Below are 18,861 nucleotides of genomic sequence, written 5' to 3' on the forward strand. Positions count from 1 at the left end.
CCTGTTTCCAGCCAAGCAGGGAGAGGGAGTAGCCTCAGCGCTGTAGGTGAATAATACTTGTGCCTGATTTTCTTTTTAACATAGGGGGAAAGTGACCTCAGGACGGACTGATCTCCTGAAACAGGTATTGCTGCAACTGGTATTTTGTGGGCAAGTCCCTGATGTTTGCCTCCAGACCTGCATGCAAAGGAAGGGTTTAGAGGTACAGTATGTGATTTCCACGAGAAATCCTCAAATTCGGCCTCCAGCCAAGGCTGGGAAAGATTCCCATTTGAAACCACGGAGAACCAGAGCCAATCTGGCTTAGGACTGCAAAACCTCAAGGATCACCTCTCTCTTTATGAACCAACCCAAACACTGCAACCATCATTGGAGGTCCTCCTTTATGAGAAGACTACGTATCCATAACCACACCTTGATTACTGAGATGACAAAGTGCTTTTGAGTTCTTCCAAGCTTCATGATAAACGCCAAACATCCATCTTAATGCGGCTGCTCTGTCTCTGACAATTGGAGAATCTTTGGACGCAAAGTTCCTAGAAGATCATGAATGATGTATTTTTTAATTTTCATGTATTTTACTTTTAGGGAAGTTTTTAATAGTTAATGCTGCATTGTTTTTAACACTCAATTGGGAGCCACCCAGATTGGCTGGGGAAGCTCAGCCAGATGCGTGGGGTATAAATAATAAATTATTATTATTATTATTATTATTATTATTATTATTATTATTATTATTAATCTTTTGCTGGAAGCCACCCAGAGGGGCTGGGGAAACCCAGCCAGATGGGCAGGGTATAAATAATAAATTACTATTATTATCCAATGCTCGGGAGAGAATCACTCTCTCAAAGAAATATAATTGAGCAGTTGCAGAAGCGAGGAAAAAGCAGCAGCAACTTGGCCTGGCACTTAATCTAGAGTTGTTTTGATGTCAAGGAAAGATGCCAATGAGCCTTATCTGCCTGCTAGACTGAGAGAGCAGCAGCTTGGCTTTTTATTTACCCGTTTTTAAAAAATTAAAACTTCAGTGTTATTTTTGGGTTCTTTTTTGTAGTTGTAACTTTTTGATGATACTGTAAGCCATCCAGAGAATATTACTGGGCAGCCTATATATGTGGTAAACAAATAAATTAATGATACAGGAGTAGCAACTTTTTAAAAAACATGTTCTATAATATAAATAAGAGGCACTTGCCTGTTGGCATCTTTTACACTTCTAAAATTAAACCATACGTATTCGCCACAAATAATAGCAGTTTACTGCCACACTTTGCAACCTGCCCTCAACATATTTAGGAACAAAGCCTTGCCTCCTAGCATGAATGCTTAGGTAAAGGTAAAGGGACCCCTGACCAATAGGTCCAGTCGTGACCGACTCTGGGGTTGTGGCGCTCATCTCACTTTATTGGCCGAGGGAGCCGGCGTACAGCATCCGGGTCATGTGGCCAGCATGACTAAGCCACTTCTGGCGAACCAGAGCAGCGCACAGAAACGCCATTTACCTTCCTGCCGGAGCGGTACCTATTTATCTACTTGCACTTTGATGTACTTTCGAACTGCTAGGTGGGCAGGAGCAGGGACCGAGCAACGGGAGCTCACCCCATCGCGGGGATTCGAACCGCCGACCTTGTGATCGGCAAGTCCTAAGCTCTGTGGTTTAACCCACAGCGCCACCCATGTCCCTAGCATGAATGCTTAGGGTTCCAGAAAACATAGATGCCAAAAAACTTGAATGTGTCAGATGTGAACCAGTGTGGCAAAGAGGATGGGATGTTACACTTAAGACATTTGGATTTAAATCCTGTTCAACTGGGTGCTCTCTGACAATATATTATTTCAGCTTGACCTACACCACAGGGCTGTTGTTCGCAGAGTAACATGAAGGCCAGGCCAAGATCCTTTGAAAAAGCGTGGGAAGGAAATATGAAACTATGTTAAGTTATTCTAACGGGAACAGAGGCACACAGCCAGGATAGTCACCGCTTCCAAACAAACGGCAATTTATCTTGAAGCAGTATTTTCAGTTACAACTGACTGGGAAAATGAATTCAACTTATGTTAAAGCAAAATCTCTTCCTCAAACGCTAGGCTGGCTTAGTCCGGAGAGACTCCTACAGGAATATCGGAAGAGCCATTTCCCAGTCATTTTTCTTCTTCTAGGCAAACCCAAAAGGCATTGACGCGAGGATAGCAGCAGAAAATTGTATTGAGAAAAAACAAAACAAAACAAAATGATCTGCGTGGAGATTATCACAAGCGCAACTCAACCTCACAAGCAATCCTTTGTCTGCTTCCAACCGGATCCCATGGCGCAGAGAGAGAAACTATTTCGGTTGTTTTTGCTTCAACCGATCACGCTGTTCCAGCGGGACAGGGATTTTCCAAGTACTCTAAATGAACTTCCAGGTTGCCATATGCCAGGCGAAGAACATTCAAGACCTTTTCTTGGATGAGCTGAACTTGTTCTGCGGGGCAGTAGTCATCTAAGCTAGACCTGCAATAATAAAAAAGGAGGGATTGCATGGCACAATGTTGTCGTTTAATCATCCCATTCTCATCGGTCTCTTTTCCAAGTCAGAATTTCAACGCTCGCACTAACGTTCCTTGCTCCCCAAGGTGACTTGGACCATAACCCCAACACATGCTTTTCTGGGCGTGCACCCCAGTGAACTCTGTGGCCCATACTTCTGGGCACACATGCAGTAAGACTGCGCATTTGGGAACCAACGATCATTACAAAAGAATAGGGCCCTGCGGGGCTTGACATCTTTCCGCAGGGCCTGCAAGACAGAGCTGTTCCACCAGGCCTTTGGCCAGGGCACAGCCTGACCCCCCTCCTTCTGTGATCCTCATAGAATTCTAGCCCAATGGTTGCCATTAATTTGATTCTGAATTGATTTTAGAATGAATTGATTTTAGAATGTATTTCAATTAATTGATTGTGATTTTATGTAAACTGTGCTATTTTTACTGTTGTTAGCCGCTCTGAGCCCGGCTTTGGCTGGGGAGGGCGGGCTATAAATACATTTATTATTATTATTATTATTATTATTATTATTAGGGGCTGGACTGAGGAGGAATGGTGAGGGCTGCCCCCCTTCTCCCAAACCCTCCTGAGGAGGAAAGTACAGTGGTACCTCGGGTTAAGTACTTAATTTGTTCCAGAGGTCCGTTCTTAACCTGGAACTGTTCTTAACCTGAAGCACCACTTTAGCTAATGGGGCCTCCTGCTGCCACTGCGCCGCCGGAGCACAATTTCAGTTCTCATCCGGAAGCAAAGTTCTTAACCCGAGGTACTATTTCTGGGTTAACTGAGTCTCTAACCTGAAGCGTATGTAACCCGAGGTACCACTGTATAGATTTAGAAGAGTGGTTTGCAGAAGGACATAGTTCAGAGGCGGCAGAGGGGAGAAGCTGGGAAATATTGGGAGAGAGGCAGCAAGCAGCAGCAGCAGGGGGGAGACAGTTGAAAAGACTCAGTGTCTTTGGAAAGCATTCCTGACCCCCTCTCTCCCAGAACCAGGCAGGCGTTGAAGGTGATAGAGCAGAAAGCTCAGAGGCAGAAAACTCAGCTTAGCCGATGCAGGGATGACAAAGAAGAGAAGTTATGGAGGGGCTTTACTCAGAGCAACCACCATTATTCAGGGAAGTCGACCTTCCTTCGTCTCTCTCTGTGAATGCTAATTATGTGGTAGGGACTATTGTTTCTCTGCTTCTTGGCTGCTACTGTGGGAGGGATCAGATTCCCTGAAGCTTGACAATTATGGGACCTGACACAACTCATTCTTTGAAATTGAATTGAAATACTTTATTGTCCCTTGTATAACTTGTATACAGTGAGATTACACAAGCACCCCCCACTCAGCTCTCTTAGTCTTAATTCCCCTCGTTTACTGACGCACACCCACCAAACCTGAAAGTCAGTTGCCCTGTTGTTATCTTTTCCTTCAGCAGTCTAACAGCCCACGGATAGAAGCTGTTCTTTACCCTGTTGGCGCGACTAATCCTGCTTCTCTATCTTCTGCCCGAGGGCAGGAGATCAAGAAAGTGCCGGCCAGGGTGTGACTCATCCCTGAGAATTTTCCTCACTCTCCTGAGGCACCGTTCTTCCGCTATTTCATCTAGCGGATCCACAGGACAGCCCATAATATCTTGTGCTGTATTCACCACCCTCTGTAGGCATTTCCTATCAGATGATGTCAAACCAGCATACCACACCATGATGCAGTATGAAAGGACGAATAGCAAACTAATATTCTAATAGCAAACTACTCCAGTGGGCGAGGGTCAACAGGATTCGGGCCAAAACAGTACCCCCACCGTATCTTACCGGGCTATCGTCACAAGCGTGGGCTTCGGCAAGTTCCTCAAGAGTCGTTCGACAGCCTGCACCAGACTCTCAATTTCTTGCTCTGTGCTGACGTGGTGAGGAAGTTCGGAGTAATCGCACGTGAGCCCAGCCTGGTGGACCTGAAAGGTGGATTGCACAAAGGGGCTCAGCGCAGTCTCCCTGAGCTGGCCTGTGGCACTAGTTCTGATACCAACGCAAACGGAAGACTTGGTTTGCAAATTCGGGCAAAGGGGCTGCATGCCCAGGCAGTGTGGTATAGTGGTTAGCGTGTCGGACTAGGATCTGGGAGATTAGGGGTGAAATCCCCACTTGGCCACAAAGCTCACTGGGCCAGTCGCTGCCTCTTAGCTTAACCTACCTCGCAGGGTTGGTGTGTGGGGTTAAATAAAGAGGAGAAGAACTGTATATGCCACCCAGAGCTCATTGTGGAGAAAAGGGTGGGGTAAAAATGCAATAAATGAACGAATGAAACACAGTTCAAAGTGTTGGTGCTGACCTTTAAAGCCCTAAATGGCCTCGGTCCAGTATACCTGAAGGAGCATCTCCACCCTAATCGTTCAGCCTGGACACTGAGGTCCAGCACCGAGGGCCTTCTGGCGGTTCCCTCACTGCGAGAAGCCAAGTTACAGGGAACCAAGCAGAGGGCCTTCTCGGTAGTGGCACCTACCCTGTGGAATGCCCTCCCACCAGATGTCAAAGAAAACAACTACTACCAGACTTTTAGAAGGCATCTGAAGGCAGCCCTGTTTAGGGAAGCTTTTTATGTTTGATGCATTACTGTATTTTAATATTTTGTTGGAAGCTGCCCAGAGTGACTAGGGAAGCCCAGCCAGATGGGCGGGATAATAATAATAATAATAATAATAATAATAATTTATTATTATTATTATTATTATTATTATTAACAAAAAAGCTAAGATTTTCAGGTTGGGGCCCCTATCTGGTTCCATGGGCCCAAAGTACAGCCCTGAAATTTGATAAAACAGACTTACCATTTCATAATCGGGCGTTTCCATTCGATTTTTCAAACTATGCACAAGCTGGACTAGAAGTTTCATCCTGTGATAACAAAACACACATGCACCATATTCTGCAAATGTTATGAACGAGACTAAGAATGAGCCATTATACAAATGAAGGTTGTTAGATTTCAGGGGTATTTCCACCCCCAGAATCTGGATAACTATTGCTGAATTCACCCATATATCTGTGTCAAGAACCAGGCAACAGCACACACACAAAAATCACTCAAGCACAATAATGTAATTTAAGTGGGTGTAAAATTGTTGTTACCCAGGACTCGAAGCCCATCTCTGCAGGTTCTCCTCCGTGTCATCGTCGCACAGGTCAGCAAAAGCTGCTTCGAGGTCTTCCAGCTGGTGGACGCGATTCTCGACACAGTCTAGCAAGTCCTCCTTTAAATATAGAAACAGAACACGCTTGGGCGACAGAGGCTCTTCACCGGCGACTCAACTTCAGGGCCAGTTTGATGGTTCAGCAAAGTGTAATCTTGTTTGGATCTGGTGTAAATTTATGCTGGCTTGCTTTCTGCCACCTTCTTACATGTAGGATTACTCCCCTAGTTACCAACCACCTGCCAGGCGTGAAGTGATAACTGGCTTCCCTGGTGCAGAGATTGAAAATTAAATCAGAAATTACCGTATATTTTGCTCTATAAGACTCACTTTTCCCCTCCTAAAAAGTAAGGGGAAATGTGTGTGCATCTTATGGAGTGAATGCAAGTTGCGCAGCTATCCCAGAAGCCAAAACAGCAAGAGGCATCGCTGCTTTCGCTGCGCAGCGATCCCTCTTGCTGTTCTGGCTTCTGGGATTCAGAATATTTTTTTTCTTGTTTTCCTCCTCCAAAAACTAAGTGCGTCTTGTGGTCTGGTGTGTCTTATAGAGCGAAAAATACGGTAAATTATCGAGGGGGCAGGGCCGCGAGTGGCCTATAAATGCTCCTGAAACAGGAATGCCCTAAAACAAACGACTACCCGATTGAGCATAAACCTTACACAAATAAATAAAAATGCCTCAAAATCCAAAGCAATTCGGGTGAGAAATTGCCTTGCGGGAATTAAAAAGGCGCCTCTTTATCTGTTTCCCCTTGGCAAACGGACTTTGGCAGATTAAACTCACAGCCGCGGCAAAACTCTGTGAAAACTGAATAAACATTTTGCGAGGAAAATGTTTCCTAGGCCCCACTTCACAGCTGTCAGCTTGGCATAATCGCAGTCCGAGTTTGCCAAGTAATTTCCCCTCCTGTCTCTCTCCCTTCTCAAACACGTAGCTTATAAACTGAGGTAAAACGATACAAACTGCCTTTCACCCCTCCTCCTCCTTGAATGCATTGGATAGAACCACACATAGAATCACAGAATGATAGAACTGGAAGGGAACATGAGGTTCATGTAGACCAGCAGTTCTCAACCTGTGGGTCCCCAGACGTTGTTGGACTACAACTCCCATCATCCCTGAGCTCTGGCCTTGCTAGCTAGGGGTGATGGGAGTTGTAGTTCAACCCACAGGTTGAGAAAGGCTGATTTAGTCCAACCAACTGCAATGTAGGAATCTTGCTCAAATCCACAACCCTGAGATTCAGAGTCTCCAGCCACTGAGCTATCGCAGGCCCATACCTCTGACAAATTGCTGTTAGGCTTCTTAAAACTGTACAGTTCTTGTAAGATCTTGTATTCCTCCTATTTAAAAAAGGAAAGGAAAGGGGGGAAAACAAGAGCGGGGGGATTATTCATAGCACCAGTCTGCTGTTATTGCTGTAATGTGAAGAGCAGTTTTGCCTTTAGCACCTTCCTTTCACACCTTAAACATTTCTACGTCCTGAGGAGAAAGCACAACAATCAAGCAAGTGAAACTCTTTTGGCTAATGTCTGCTTCCCAGATATGAAGCGAATATTAAGACAGCACTTAGGATTTCTTTCTGTGGATGCTGCTACAAATCCCTACATACAAACGAGATGAGATCTAGTCTTTCAAACACTATTATCTATTTTCTGCTTGTTTTTCTTCCTGGCTGTATTTCGCCTGCCAGTTCACCCATGCTTTTCCAGGAGCTGTGGTTTAAACTACCAAGCCTCTTGGGCTTGCCAATCAGAAGGTCGGCAGTTCGAATCCAGGCAATGGTGGGGAGCTCTCGTTGCTCTGTCCCAGCTCCTGCCAACCTAGCAGTTCAAAAGCATGCTGGTGGAAGTAGATAATTAGGTATTGCTGTGGTGGGAAGGTAAACGGCATTTCCGTGCACTCTGGTTTCCGTCAAGGTGTCCCATTGTACCAAAAGCGGTTTAGTCATGCTGGCCACATGACCTGGAAAGCTGTCTGCGGACAAACGCCAGCTCCCTCGGCCTGAAAAGTGAGATGAGTGCTGCACCCCACAGTCAAATGTGACTGGACTTAACCGTCCAGGGGTCCTTTACCTTTTCCCAGGAGTCTTATCTGAGCATTCATTGAATCATGAGTTGGAAGCGACCCTGAGGAGGATCTCGTCCAACTCACTGCAGTGCAGGAATTGTTACAAGACTGTAAACTGTGAGGGAGGGAAGCATCTTTTGGTCTCACCCAGACCATCCCACTGTCCTTAGCTTTAACCCCACCCACTCCAGGTTCTAAATCACCGCATTTTTCGCTCTATAAGACGCACCAGACCACAAGACGCACCTAGTTTTTGGAGGGGGAAAACAAGAAAAAAAAGATTCTGAATCTCAGAAGCCAGAACAGCAAGAGGGATCGCTGCGCAGTGAAAGCAGCAATCCCTCTTGCTGTTCTGGCTTCTGGGATAGCTGAGCAGCCTGCATTCGCTCCATAAGACGCACACACATTTCCCCTTACTTTTTAGGAGGGAAAAAGTGAGTCTTACAGAGCAAAAAATATGGTATATATAGTCGTAATTTGATTCTCGAACGCCTTGCGACTCGAACATTTTGGCTCCCAAACGCTGCAAACCTGGAAGCAAGTGCTCTGGTTTGTGAATGTTTTTCGGAAACCAAACGTCCGACGCAGCTTCTGCTTGAGTGCAGGAAGCTCCTGCAGCCAAACGGAAGCTGCGCCTTGGTTTTTGAACAGTATCAGGAGTCAAATGGACTCCTGGAAAGGAGTAAGTTTGAGAACCAAGGCACCACTGTACGAGCAAGGATGGCTGAGGAGAGGAGCCAAGAAGCAAGAGACAAGGGTTGGGTGACGTTCGACTTTTGAAGTCACCAGATGAACCTCGCAATCCGGTGATACAGTACAATGTTGAAGCAAGCTGCCTTGGCCCAACCCATGGGGAGTGGGGAGAAACTGCTCCAGCTCTCTCTCCCGACCCCCCCATCACAGTGAGCCCTATTTCTCCATTGAGGGGCAGGCATCTGCGGACCCCTGAACAGATAAGTTTAAAGGAGCCCCCAACCCACAAGCCAGAAGCGATCGGGCGGCTGTGTTTCACTAGAGGGAGCCCTGCGAACGGAACAGGTCAGGCTCCATCTGCAAGGACCCCTCCATCTTTTTTTGGGGGGAGCGGGTGAGTGGGATGTCTCTTTCTCCTGGAAGAAAGAGGCAACTCGTCCGCCCCCTGTACTGGCGAAGGCGGAGAAAGCCCTGCAAATAGAGCCCCTCCAAAATACTCTACTGTTGCCCCCCTCGGCGGTCACCCCCGAACACAATTCAGGAGGGTTTTAGGGGGGTTACCTTTCCCCCTCCCCCTTCTGCTGATGTTCAGGACTTCGGCAAACTCAGGCGTCTCCCAGAGTTTGCCAACCCGCCCCTCTTGCGTACTGCTTTGCCCCCACAATTAGTGGTACCTGAGCAGCAAAAATAAGGTAAAGGTTAAGGTAAAGGTAAAGGTAAAGGGGCCCCTGACCATTAGATCCAGTCATGGCCGACTCTGGGGTTGCGGGCTCATCTCGCTTTATTGGCCGAGGGAGCCGGCGTACAGCTTCCGGGTCATGTGGCCAGCATGAGTAAGCCGTTTCTGGCGAACCAGAGCAGCGCATGGAAACGCCGTTTACCTTCCCGCCAAAGTGGTACCTATTTATCTACTTGACGTGCTTTCGAACTGCTAGGTTGGCAGGAGCAGGGACCGAACAACGGGAGCTCACCCCGTCGCAGGGATTCGAACCGCCGACCTTCTGATCTGATCGGCAAGTCCTAGGCTCCGTGGTTTAACCCACAGCACCACCCGCGTCCCAGCAAAACTAAGAGGGAACCATAATTGAACACTGGGTGCTTTTAAAGGTATTTCCTCCATCGTTCTAACAAGGTTAATTGACCAAAGGCTGCAGTCTGGTAGTTTTACCTGCGTGTACATTTCTTTGAAAGGGTTCTTGACGGAAAAGAAATCCAAGTCAATATCGAGAACATAAGCAGAGCCCTTCTGTATCGCTTGGAGGATGTCTTCAAGGAGCTCTGGCACTGGGTGGCCATCCTTTCGACCCGGGAGGCTGTCCGTTGTCTCCCGCACAGGGGTTCTGTTTTTGAATCCTCCAGCCTCTTCGCCTGTGCAGCTGTGGGCGAGGGGAGGAACGTCCTTCGACGAAGAGGCTGCTGCATCGCCCCCGCTCAACCTGAGCTTCTTAGCAGAAGGCACAGCTCGGCTTTCCTCCCGGGTGCCGGCAGCTTCCAAAGGATCCACGAGGCAGACGCTGAGCTGCAAAGACTTCTCGCCTTCTAGCTGGCCGGCAGGGACGTACAGACCATCGGAAAGGAAGTAATCGTCTGGGCAAGTAACCCTGGAATAGCGACGACAGCGATTCTTAGCAAGGATGAGGATGCAAGAATGCGAGAAATACTTTGCTGGAACAGGGGGGCTTTCCCTTTCCCAAAGTAGCCAAAAAACTGTGAAATTGCTTCAAGATGTTTCATAGGAAGCAATTCATAAATGGAATTCAATAAACAAGTGAAATAATAATAATAATAATAATAATAATAATAAAAAAAAAAAAAAACAGGTCTGGAATGCGCCTGAGAATGAAATTATTTCCATACATAACCCTTCCATACATAACCCAACTCCCATCTCTTGCGGGGGCGCAATTAGTGCCAGCACCGTCCGTTAAGAGTTTGGGTGTAATCTTCGACACCTCCCTTTCCATGGCGGCGCAGATTGCAGCTATAACAAAGGCGGCAATTTTTCATCTCCGCCAAGCTAAGCAGTTGGCTCCTTACCTCTCTCGCCCTGACCTAGCCACTGTGATCCACGCGACGGTCACCTCCAGACTGGATTATTGTAACTTGCTCTACATGGAGCTGCCCTTGAGACTGACCCAGAAACTCCAGCGGGTGCAGAATGCCGCAGCGAGACTCCTTACGGGGTCCTCGCTGCGATATCACATTCACCCGGTGCTATACCAGCTGCACTGGCTCCCAGTGGAGTACAGGATCAGGTTTAAGGTGCTGGTTTTAACCTTTAAAGCCCTATACGGCCTAGGACCCTCGTACCTACGGGACCGCCTCTCCTGGTATGTCCCACGGAGGAACTTACGATCTTCAAACAAAAAAATCTTGGAGGTCCCAGGCCACAGAGAGGTTAGGCTGGCCTCAACCAGAGCCAGGGCTTTTTCGGCTGTGGCTCTGATCTGGTGGAACGCTCCGTCACAAGACACTAGGGCCCTGCAGGACTTGACATCTTTCTGCAGGGCCTGCAAGACAGAGCTGTTCCACCAGGCCTTTGGCCAGGGCACAGCCTGACTCATAGAATCATAGAGTTGGAAGAGACCCTATGACTCCCTCCTTTGGCAATCTTCACAGAACTCCACCTGACTCCCTCCCAATGGTTGCCATCAATTTGATTTGAATTAATTTAGAATTAAATGATTTTAGAATGTTGTATTATTTTATTGTTGTTAGCCACCCTGAGCCCGGCTTTGGCTGGGGAGGGTGGGATATAAATAAATTATTATTATTATTATTATTCCAATGGCACAGCAATAAACTGCTGGCACATTTACAAAGCTAAGCAGGGTCTGGTATGGTTTCAAATTGGATGGGAGACCGCGTGCAGAGATTCCCACATCCCTGCCAATTCTATAATAATTCTATAATTCCATACCAGCAGTGAAGGCTGATCTGGTGGGGCAAATGGGGCACTGCCCCATCACATTCAGTCAGCCCTCAGCCAGTTCCCAACTCCCTGACTTCCAAACTTCTTGCAACCAAATCAGAGTGCGGATCTGCCTGTCACTGGCTCTAACGCGAGACCATTAAGATGGAACCACATAACAGCAGCCTCTGTATCTAACACAGCTTTAGAGAGGCGCCGGCAATAGTTACCTTATGGTCGTCGTGGAGGTGTCTTTACCTACTAAGAAACGATGGGTGCCTTCTTCAATTTGCTGAGCCCAAGGCGGGTGCAGCCACAGGACGTGCGAAAAGTGCCCAGCATAGACGGCAGGCATAATCCAGTTTTCAATGCTTAGCTCACTGCAAGATGGGGAGAAAGATGGATTGAGAAGATAAATTATAGAACAAAAAATTGAGAAAGATGGAAAGGATTTGCTGAAATAGCTAATTGAACTAGAATACAAAAAAGGGAGGTGTGAGGAGGTCGATGAAACAAGTAAATGAAAGGTAAAGATATGGAAATATTGGATGTGTTTTTAAATGTTTTTGTTTTTCTTGTTGTTCTGATGTATTTTTTTATGTTCATTTTTGATGTATTGTTTGTTAAATTTTATTGTTTCTTTTCCTTTTTTTCTGTAACTATTAAACTTCTAATAAATATTATTTTTTAAAAAAGAGAAATCTGCTGCTCTTTGAAAAGGTTGCGTACAAATGCCGTTGTAATAAAGGTGAGACACAGCCTGTGTTCAGAAGCAAACATTACTTAAAATGCTTCCTTATATAATTTTTATCAAGCTTTCAATTTTACATTTCAAAATAAACATTTCCCATACTTTAAAATATCCAATGACTTCCCTTCTCCTCCTCTCTCAGCCGCCGTGCTCACTGGGTGGGCTTGTTCTCGTGTTATATTTCCTGCCCCACCAAGACAAAAGCATCCCAAAGTTCAGGAAGCAGCTGGACAACACTCCGGCTCCCATGCAAAATGAAAACCGCATTTCCTCAAGGAGATGGATTGTGCGAACCTACCTAAACAGAGACTCTTTATCGAATACTGTATCCGCAGGCATGTTCACGGGTATAAGGAGGTCTGGATGAGAATCCAAATGGACAAAGCAGACGTCACTGGCAGGAAGATGCTTCGAACCGATGGCTCGGTAGATGAAAGGAAGAACCTGGAACAACAGGAATAGAAGCATCTGCAGGAAAGCAAGACTGGGGTGCAGAGTTATTGCAAAACACCCAGACGTTGTCGTTCCGCAAGCATGCAGAAAATTCTATTTGGCCTTCTTTTTAAAAAAAGGATAGCTGGAACTTGTGGCTAACTCATTTGCCTTTATCGCAACCACAGAGTTACTCAAAAGGCATTTTCCACAAGTTTAACAGCTCTTATTTCTAGGTAAGGCTGGCACTGCAGTAATAACCACAATTTACATGCCACCCATCTGACTGGGTTGCTCAAGCACCAGACCTCTTAATGGACCTAATGCTTAGGATTGCTATAGGGGCAGAAAGGGCCCTATGGGGATAGTCTCTGCAACAGAACCGCTAACACATTTACACAGCTAAGCAGGGTCAGGTGTGGTTTCACACTGGATGGGGGCCCGTGTGTTGAGATTTTCTGCATTGAGGCGAGCTGGACTCCATGACCCTCCTTGTCCCTTCCAACTCTACCATCCTGTGATTTTATGGACTCCATAGTGCACCGCATGCAGGATTATTCAACCCCCGGCACGCAGGATTGTCTCCACGTAGAGCTTGCCTGTCAGTACAAATAACTAGATGGACCAAAAACTTATACGCGGGACGGCATAGGTGTAGCCAATGTTTTTGTTGGGGGGCAGTCCTGGGGGGGGGGGGGACAGAACCTGTTAGCTTTATATTTTGTTACTGATTTTTCGGAGGCGGGAGCTCCCTTGACTCTCCCCGATTAATTGCGCCTCTTCAGATCGCACCATCAGCAGTGAAAGCTACGCATCGGATTTCCCCTTTCGCCCGCTAACCGCTTACTTCGTGATGATCCTCCACCACCCAGACAGGCAGCGCCGCGTACGCACGGAGGAGTCCGGCGGTCCCGCCGCCGCCGCGCTCTGCATCCCCGCCGTCGCTGCTCATTGCTTGAGCGGCACCGAACGTTCAGGCGCGCAGGATTCCGAAAGCGAACGCGAAGACTTTCGCAACGTTCGGGCCTCCGAACTCCGGCAGGCGCGACGTTCCAAAGGCCGAACTCGGGCGACCGCGGCGTTCCAAAGCGAGAGGGAGAGCGCGCGCGCGGGGCGGGGGGGACACATCTCGACGTGACACGCGCGAGCATGGCGGGAAAGGGAGGAGGAGCAGAGTCCACCGGCGTCGCAAGCAACCCCGATAGCGAGAGCATTGGCCGGCCGGGAAAAATCTCCGGGATGCTCTCGCCAGTCCGTGCACAGGACCACCCACCGCGTCCCCAACCAGCCGAGTTTCCTCCCCTGGTCGCCAGCAGGCATCTCTGCGAAACTGCCTTTCCGGCTTCGCTTTTGCTCCTCCTCTTAACTTTTCTCTTCCGGTGCGCGTGGTTTCCCACAATTTCCCCCCCACCCGTCTAGATCTGGGCTGCTCAGCCGGTGCCTGAAGTCTTGGAGCGAGGAAGCGACTATTTCCAGGTAAGCATCACGCTTTTGTTTGCAAAGAAGAGACGTGCATATCAGGGGCGGACTCAAACGGGGGGCGGCGGCAGGGCGAGGCAGCTAAATCAATAAAAGCTAAATCAATAAAAGTCAATAAAAATACATAGCTAACGGAGGTTCTACCCTCCCCGCGCAACAAAAGGCCAGCACCTTCCCCCACCCCCAACAAAAACCCTGGCTGCGCCCCTGATGGATATGCGGTGCTCTCGGATCTCGGCTGCGGTCTACCTGCTTTCTGCTTGGAAAGAGGCGACCCATGCATTTCATAGACGGGTTTCTTTTCTTGCTCCCTGGAATGCTTTAGGAATAGAGCCGCTCAGCTCATAGTTAAGGATTTTGGTCCTGCTCATCCCCTCCCCTGCTGCGGATTGAGGCCAGAAGCACATTCAGACGTGCATGGGGGTGACCTGTAAACTACAACTAATCCAGAATGTGGCAGCTAGACTGGTGACTGGGGGCGGCTGCCGAGACCATATAACACCGGTCTTGAAAGACTTACATTGGCTCCCAGTACGTTTCCGAGCACAATTCAAAGTGTTGGTGTTGACCTTTAAAGCCCTAAATGGCCTCGGCCCAGTATACCTGAAGGAGCGTCTCCACCCCCATCGTTCTGCCCGGACGCTGAGGTCAAGCACCGAGGGCCTTCTGGCGGTTCCCTCACTGCGAGAAGCAAAGCTACAGGGAACCAGGCAGAGGGCCTTCTTGGTAGTGGCGCCCGCCTTGTGGAAAGCCCTCCCATCAGATGGCAAAGAGATAAACAACTACCTGACATTTAGAAGACATCTGAAGGCAGCCCTGTTTAGGGAAGTTTTTAATGTGTGACATTTTAATGTATTCTTAATCTTTGTTGGAAGCCACACAGAGTGGCTGGGGAAACCCAGCCAGATGGGCAGGGTACAAATAATAAATTCTTCTTCTTATTATTATTAATTTATCTGAAATAACTGGGAATGAAAAGCCCTTCCCTGGGAAGTTGACGCGGAATGATGGTGCTGTGGTAAGAATTCTTTGGGACATCCGTGGTGCACAGTCATTTAATTTCCCTTTTTGGTTTCTTTTCAGAGCTAGACAATGTCTTTCCATTCCGGGCGAGGGGGCTGCCCCCGAACCCGAGGAGGAGCCACGGCGCGAACTTCGACTCCGACTTTCCGCCCCCAGAATTTGAGGCAGCTCCATCCTCAGCAGCAGCCTTCAGCTCAGTATCAGTACGACCAGCCGACGGTGACCACGACGGCTTACGCAAGCCCTCCCACCACGAGCTACATGCCTTCCAGGCCCGATTTTGTCCCATACCCGCCGCCTATGCCCCCGTCGCCGCAGAGCGCCATCTCCCAGTGTCCCCTGAGGCCGCCTTTTGCAGGCCACCAGGTCAAGCAGACCTTCCCTCTCCCTCCTTGCTTTCCGCCGACTCCGCCCCCCGCCCCCAATCCCGGAAACCCTTCCGTTTCGACCGGCGCGGCGGGACAAAACGCGTTTCCTTACATGATGCCTCCTCCGTCGGTTCCACATCCTATGCCGCCTCCGATCATGCCTCAGCCGATTAATTACCAGCCTATGTACTCCCCTTCCTACTCGCAGCAGTCCTTCCCCCCTCCGAATTTCAACAGCTACCCACACAATGCAAACTCTTACCAGGGTGGCGGTGGCGGCAACAATGCCAACAGTGGCGGCGGCAGCAACAACAACAGTGGCAATTTCCGCAACCCTAGTCAGTATCCGATAGAGAAGTCCCAGCCTGAACGGAGGTCTCCGGAGCGAAGTAAACACTATGAGGAGCATCGGCACCGGGACCACGGGCATGGGGAGAGGCACCGCTCCACCAATCACGGCGATCGGCGGGATCGAGGGAGGAGCCCCGATAGGCGGCGGCAAGAAAGCAGTCGGCATCGGTCGGATTATGTCCGGGGGCGGACGCCCCCTCGTCACAGAAGTTATGAATGGTACAGGTCAGCCAGTTTGACTCTTGCCAGGAGGCCAGGTTTGGTAGGGTGTGTTCGGCTGTGGAGACACTTCTTTCAATGGGAAATGGTTGGCCCGCAGTTGTGCGCCGAGCTTCGTTGCTTAGCCGAAATTGCGCTCAAGGCTTCCCCCTCCAAGTCCCAACATTCACTTCCGGCACACCCCTCTCGTGTACATATAGAGAAGGGCCCCAAAAATTATTGTCACGAGTAAGAAGAGTGGTCTGTCTATAGCAGGGGTGCCCAAACTTTTTTCAAAGATTTGATGAAATGAATGTGCATGAGAGCTGACCAAAGTTGTCAAGCTTTTTTCAGGATTGAACTTGTTGAGCTTTTGTTAGGGTTAGGCTGGGGGCCCGAATTAGGCCCCCAAAACGGACTTTGGACATGCCTGGTCTATAGGTTTACTCATGGTTTGTATGTATTGCACAGTCCAATTGGTGTATTATATGGTTGGAAATCAGAAGTCAAGAGATTGCCTTCCCTTTGGAAAAATAATAATAGTCGTGCTTCCAGCCAGTGCTTTTTTCTACAGAAAGAGGTGTGGGGAACTCCCCCTTTTTTTGACAGACAACCCTAAGTTGTTGACATTTTTTATGGGGCAGCCAAAGTTGTTTTTTTTGGGGGGACAACACTTTTTTGGGGGGTGGGACAATGCTTCTCTGCCTGAACGGCATGCGGTTGCTATACGCCGCAGGTACACTACAAAGAGGTCCTGGAACGCACCAAAGAGATAATGGAACTCAGTTTCGGTGAGTTATGGCTGAAAAAAAGCCCTGCTTCCAGCTACCATGATTTTGGCTGTTGGATATAAAATGCTTAGCCGGAATTTTGTGCTATATGTAGCATCACTTGACTAGAATTGAGCTACAGCGTTCTTTTGGGCTTAATATTTTTATTGAAAAGGTTTCAGTTATAAAGAAATAAAGGGATGCAAAGAAAAAGATTTTAAAAATAAAAAGGCATAAAAATGTGTAGAAGGATGTGTATAGGCAATAGATGAAAAATGCCCCACCTCATACATTCTTCGATAAATTTGATTATATTATCATAATACATATGTAAATACGAATAGTCTACTGCATTTTGTATAAACCCATTCCAAATATGGTCATATGTGTCCAAACAAAGTCTTCGTTTGCAAGCAGTCTGTTCATAAGTTGCAAATGCTATCATATTGCTAATCTATTTATTAAAGGGGATCATATCTTTATTCTTCCTGTTCATCAATAGAGCATGTAGAATCCCATTTTTGTTGTCCCGTTGTTAACTTCCAACACAATAGGTATATAGTTCAGAAGAATATTCTCCGCTGAAAATTTTCGCTTTTTTAGGATGCTCATACTTGGGAAAGAAGAGTTCGTTTCACATGTTTGCCTTAAGTCTCCTGCCTTCTTCTGTGGTCTCTTTCAAATGTGAGCATGTTTGAAGGAGCTTAGTTTACCTGTGGGAAATCCTTTGATGATCCCTTGTGACTGGCTTGAGAAATAAAACCACTTTTCAGCTTGTTTCATTATAAACATCACTTGTCCAGGGCCAGCCCTACTATTAAACAGACTGAGGAGGCCTCCTCAACTCGCCCTTTACCTCGGGCAGCAAAATGCCTTGAACGGGCCTGACCTTGTCTGAGTCAAATGCGTTGATTGTTGCATCTTGTAAAATTGTTTCATTGATTTTTATTTTTTTTAAAAAAAGGTGAGTTGAGAGAAATAATTGAGAACATTCTTTTCTGGAGAAAATGTAGCAGGAGAGGAAGACAGGTTGCATAACATTTGCTGATGTACTTTCTATCTCCTGGTCTCCCTGTCTCCTAGTATCGCTTGCCCCTTTTATTATTATTATTATTATTATTATTATTATTATTATTTTATTTTCATGGAGAAAATAGCCAGAATAAAGAATGAAGCCACTATTTGTTATTCAGCTGATCCTTGGAGAACACCACTAACCAGATACGTCCCAGTGGGCAGTCTGGGGGGAAATCTGTGCTCAGAGATAGGCAGAGCAGCTGAGTAGCTAAGCCTGTACTTGAGTTACGAATGCTGAGACTGAAAACCTAAGCCAGAGTCAGGTTTATAAGAGCAGATGGAACCCTATTGGCTAGGCAGGTCACCTGGTTCCTCCTGGCCTGGCAGCGGCAATATTGTCCTCTGACTGCAACCACATGGTAGAGAATATGGCGGCACTTCCTTCCTCTTCCGTAATGGAGGTTAAGGGGTGATATGATAGCCATGTTCAAATATATAAAAGGATGTCACATAGAGGAGGGAGAAAGGTTGTTTTCTGCTGCTCCAGAGAAGCGGACACGGAGCAATGGATCCAAACTACAAGAAAGAAGATTCCACCTAAACATTAGAAAGAACTTCCTGACAGTAAGAGCTGTTCGACAGTGGAATTTGCTGCCAAGGAATGTGGTGGAGTCTCCTTCTTTGGAGGTCTTTAAGCAGAGGCTTGACAACCATATGTCAGGAATGCTCTGATGGTGTTTCCTGCTTGGCAGGGGGTTGGACTCGATGGCCCTTGTGGTCTATTCCAATTCTATGATTCTATGACTCTCAGGGCTCTTGGCAGTTTATTCAGCTTTCTGGTTCTATTGTTTTGGAACTAGAATTTACTCTTGGCCTAAATCTTCTTTAATTTTTTTAAGGGAACGACAACGAGAAAGACACAGGCACCGCGACAGCCGGCGATCACCATCCACTGAGAGATCTTACAGAAAGGATCACAAGAGGACAGGAAGGTAAGATGAGGGAGTTGATTATTGCTGGGTAGCTGCTGTTAGGCCTGCGTTTCTCAGACTCTGGTTCCCAGCTGCTGTTGGACTACAACTCCCCTC

At 47.5% G+C, this 18,861-nt stretch overlaps 2 protein-coding genes across 3 annotated transcripts in view; one reads left to right on the forward strand and one right to left on the reverse strand.

The window, feature by feature from the left end:
• Window positions 1–737: 737 nt before the first annotated feature.
• LOC310681564 (UPF0489 protein C5orf22 homolog) lies at window positions 738–13,538 on the reverse strand. The gene is made up of 9 exons (XM_083449547.1): window positions 13,415–13,538; window positions 12,434–12,579; window positions 11,615–11,764; window positions 9,642–10,074; window positions 6,991–7,053; window positions 5,648–5,769; window positions 5,347–5,413; window positions 4,334–4,473; window positions 738–2,497 (listed from the first exon to the last, which is right to left on the reverse strand). The coding sequence occupies exons 1-9, from the start codon at window positions 13,517–13,519 to the stop codon at window positions 2,356–2,358; spliced, it is 1,368 nt and encodes a 455-aa protein (XP_083305673.1). The 5' UTR covers window positions 13,520–13,538; the 3' UTR covers window positions 738–2,355.
• Window positions 13,539–13,952: 414 nt separating this feature from the next.
• The window catches only part of DROSHA (drosha ribonuclease III), an 84,694-nt gene continuing 79,785 nt past the window's right edge, over window positions 13,953–18,861 (forward strand). Inside the window, exons 1-3 of one of the 2 annotated variants that reach the window (XM_083449294.1) lie at window positions 13,953–14,043; window positions 15,130–16,013; window positions 18,673–18,765. In XM_083449294.1, coding sequence (XP_083305420.1) covers window positions 15,139–16,013; window positions 18,673–18,765 — 968 coding nt within the window. In that variant the 5' untranslated portion in view covers window positions 13,953–14,043; window positions 15,130–15,138. The remainder of the gene's footprint in view (window positions 14,044–15,129; window positions 16,014–18,672; window positions 18,766–18,861) is intronic. The other variant, XM_083449295.1, reaches the window with a different exon arrangement.

This window comes from Podarcis tiliguerta (genome assembly GCF_965153285.1).
Source record: "Podarcis tiliguerta genome assembly, chromosome: 7".
Taxonomy (NCBI): domain Eukaryota; kingdom Metazoa; phylum Chordata; class Lepidosauria; order Squamata; family Lacertidae; genus Podarcis; species Podarcis tiliguerta.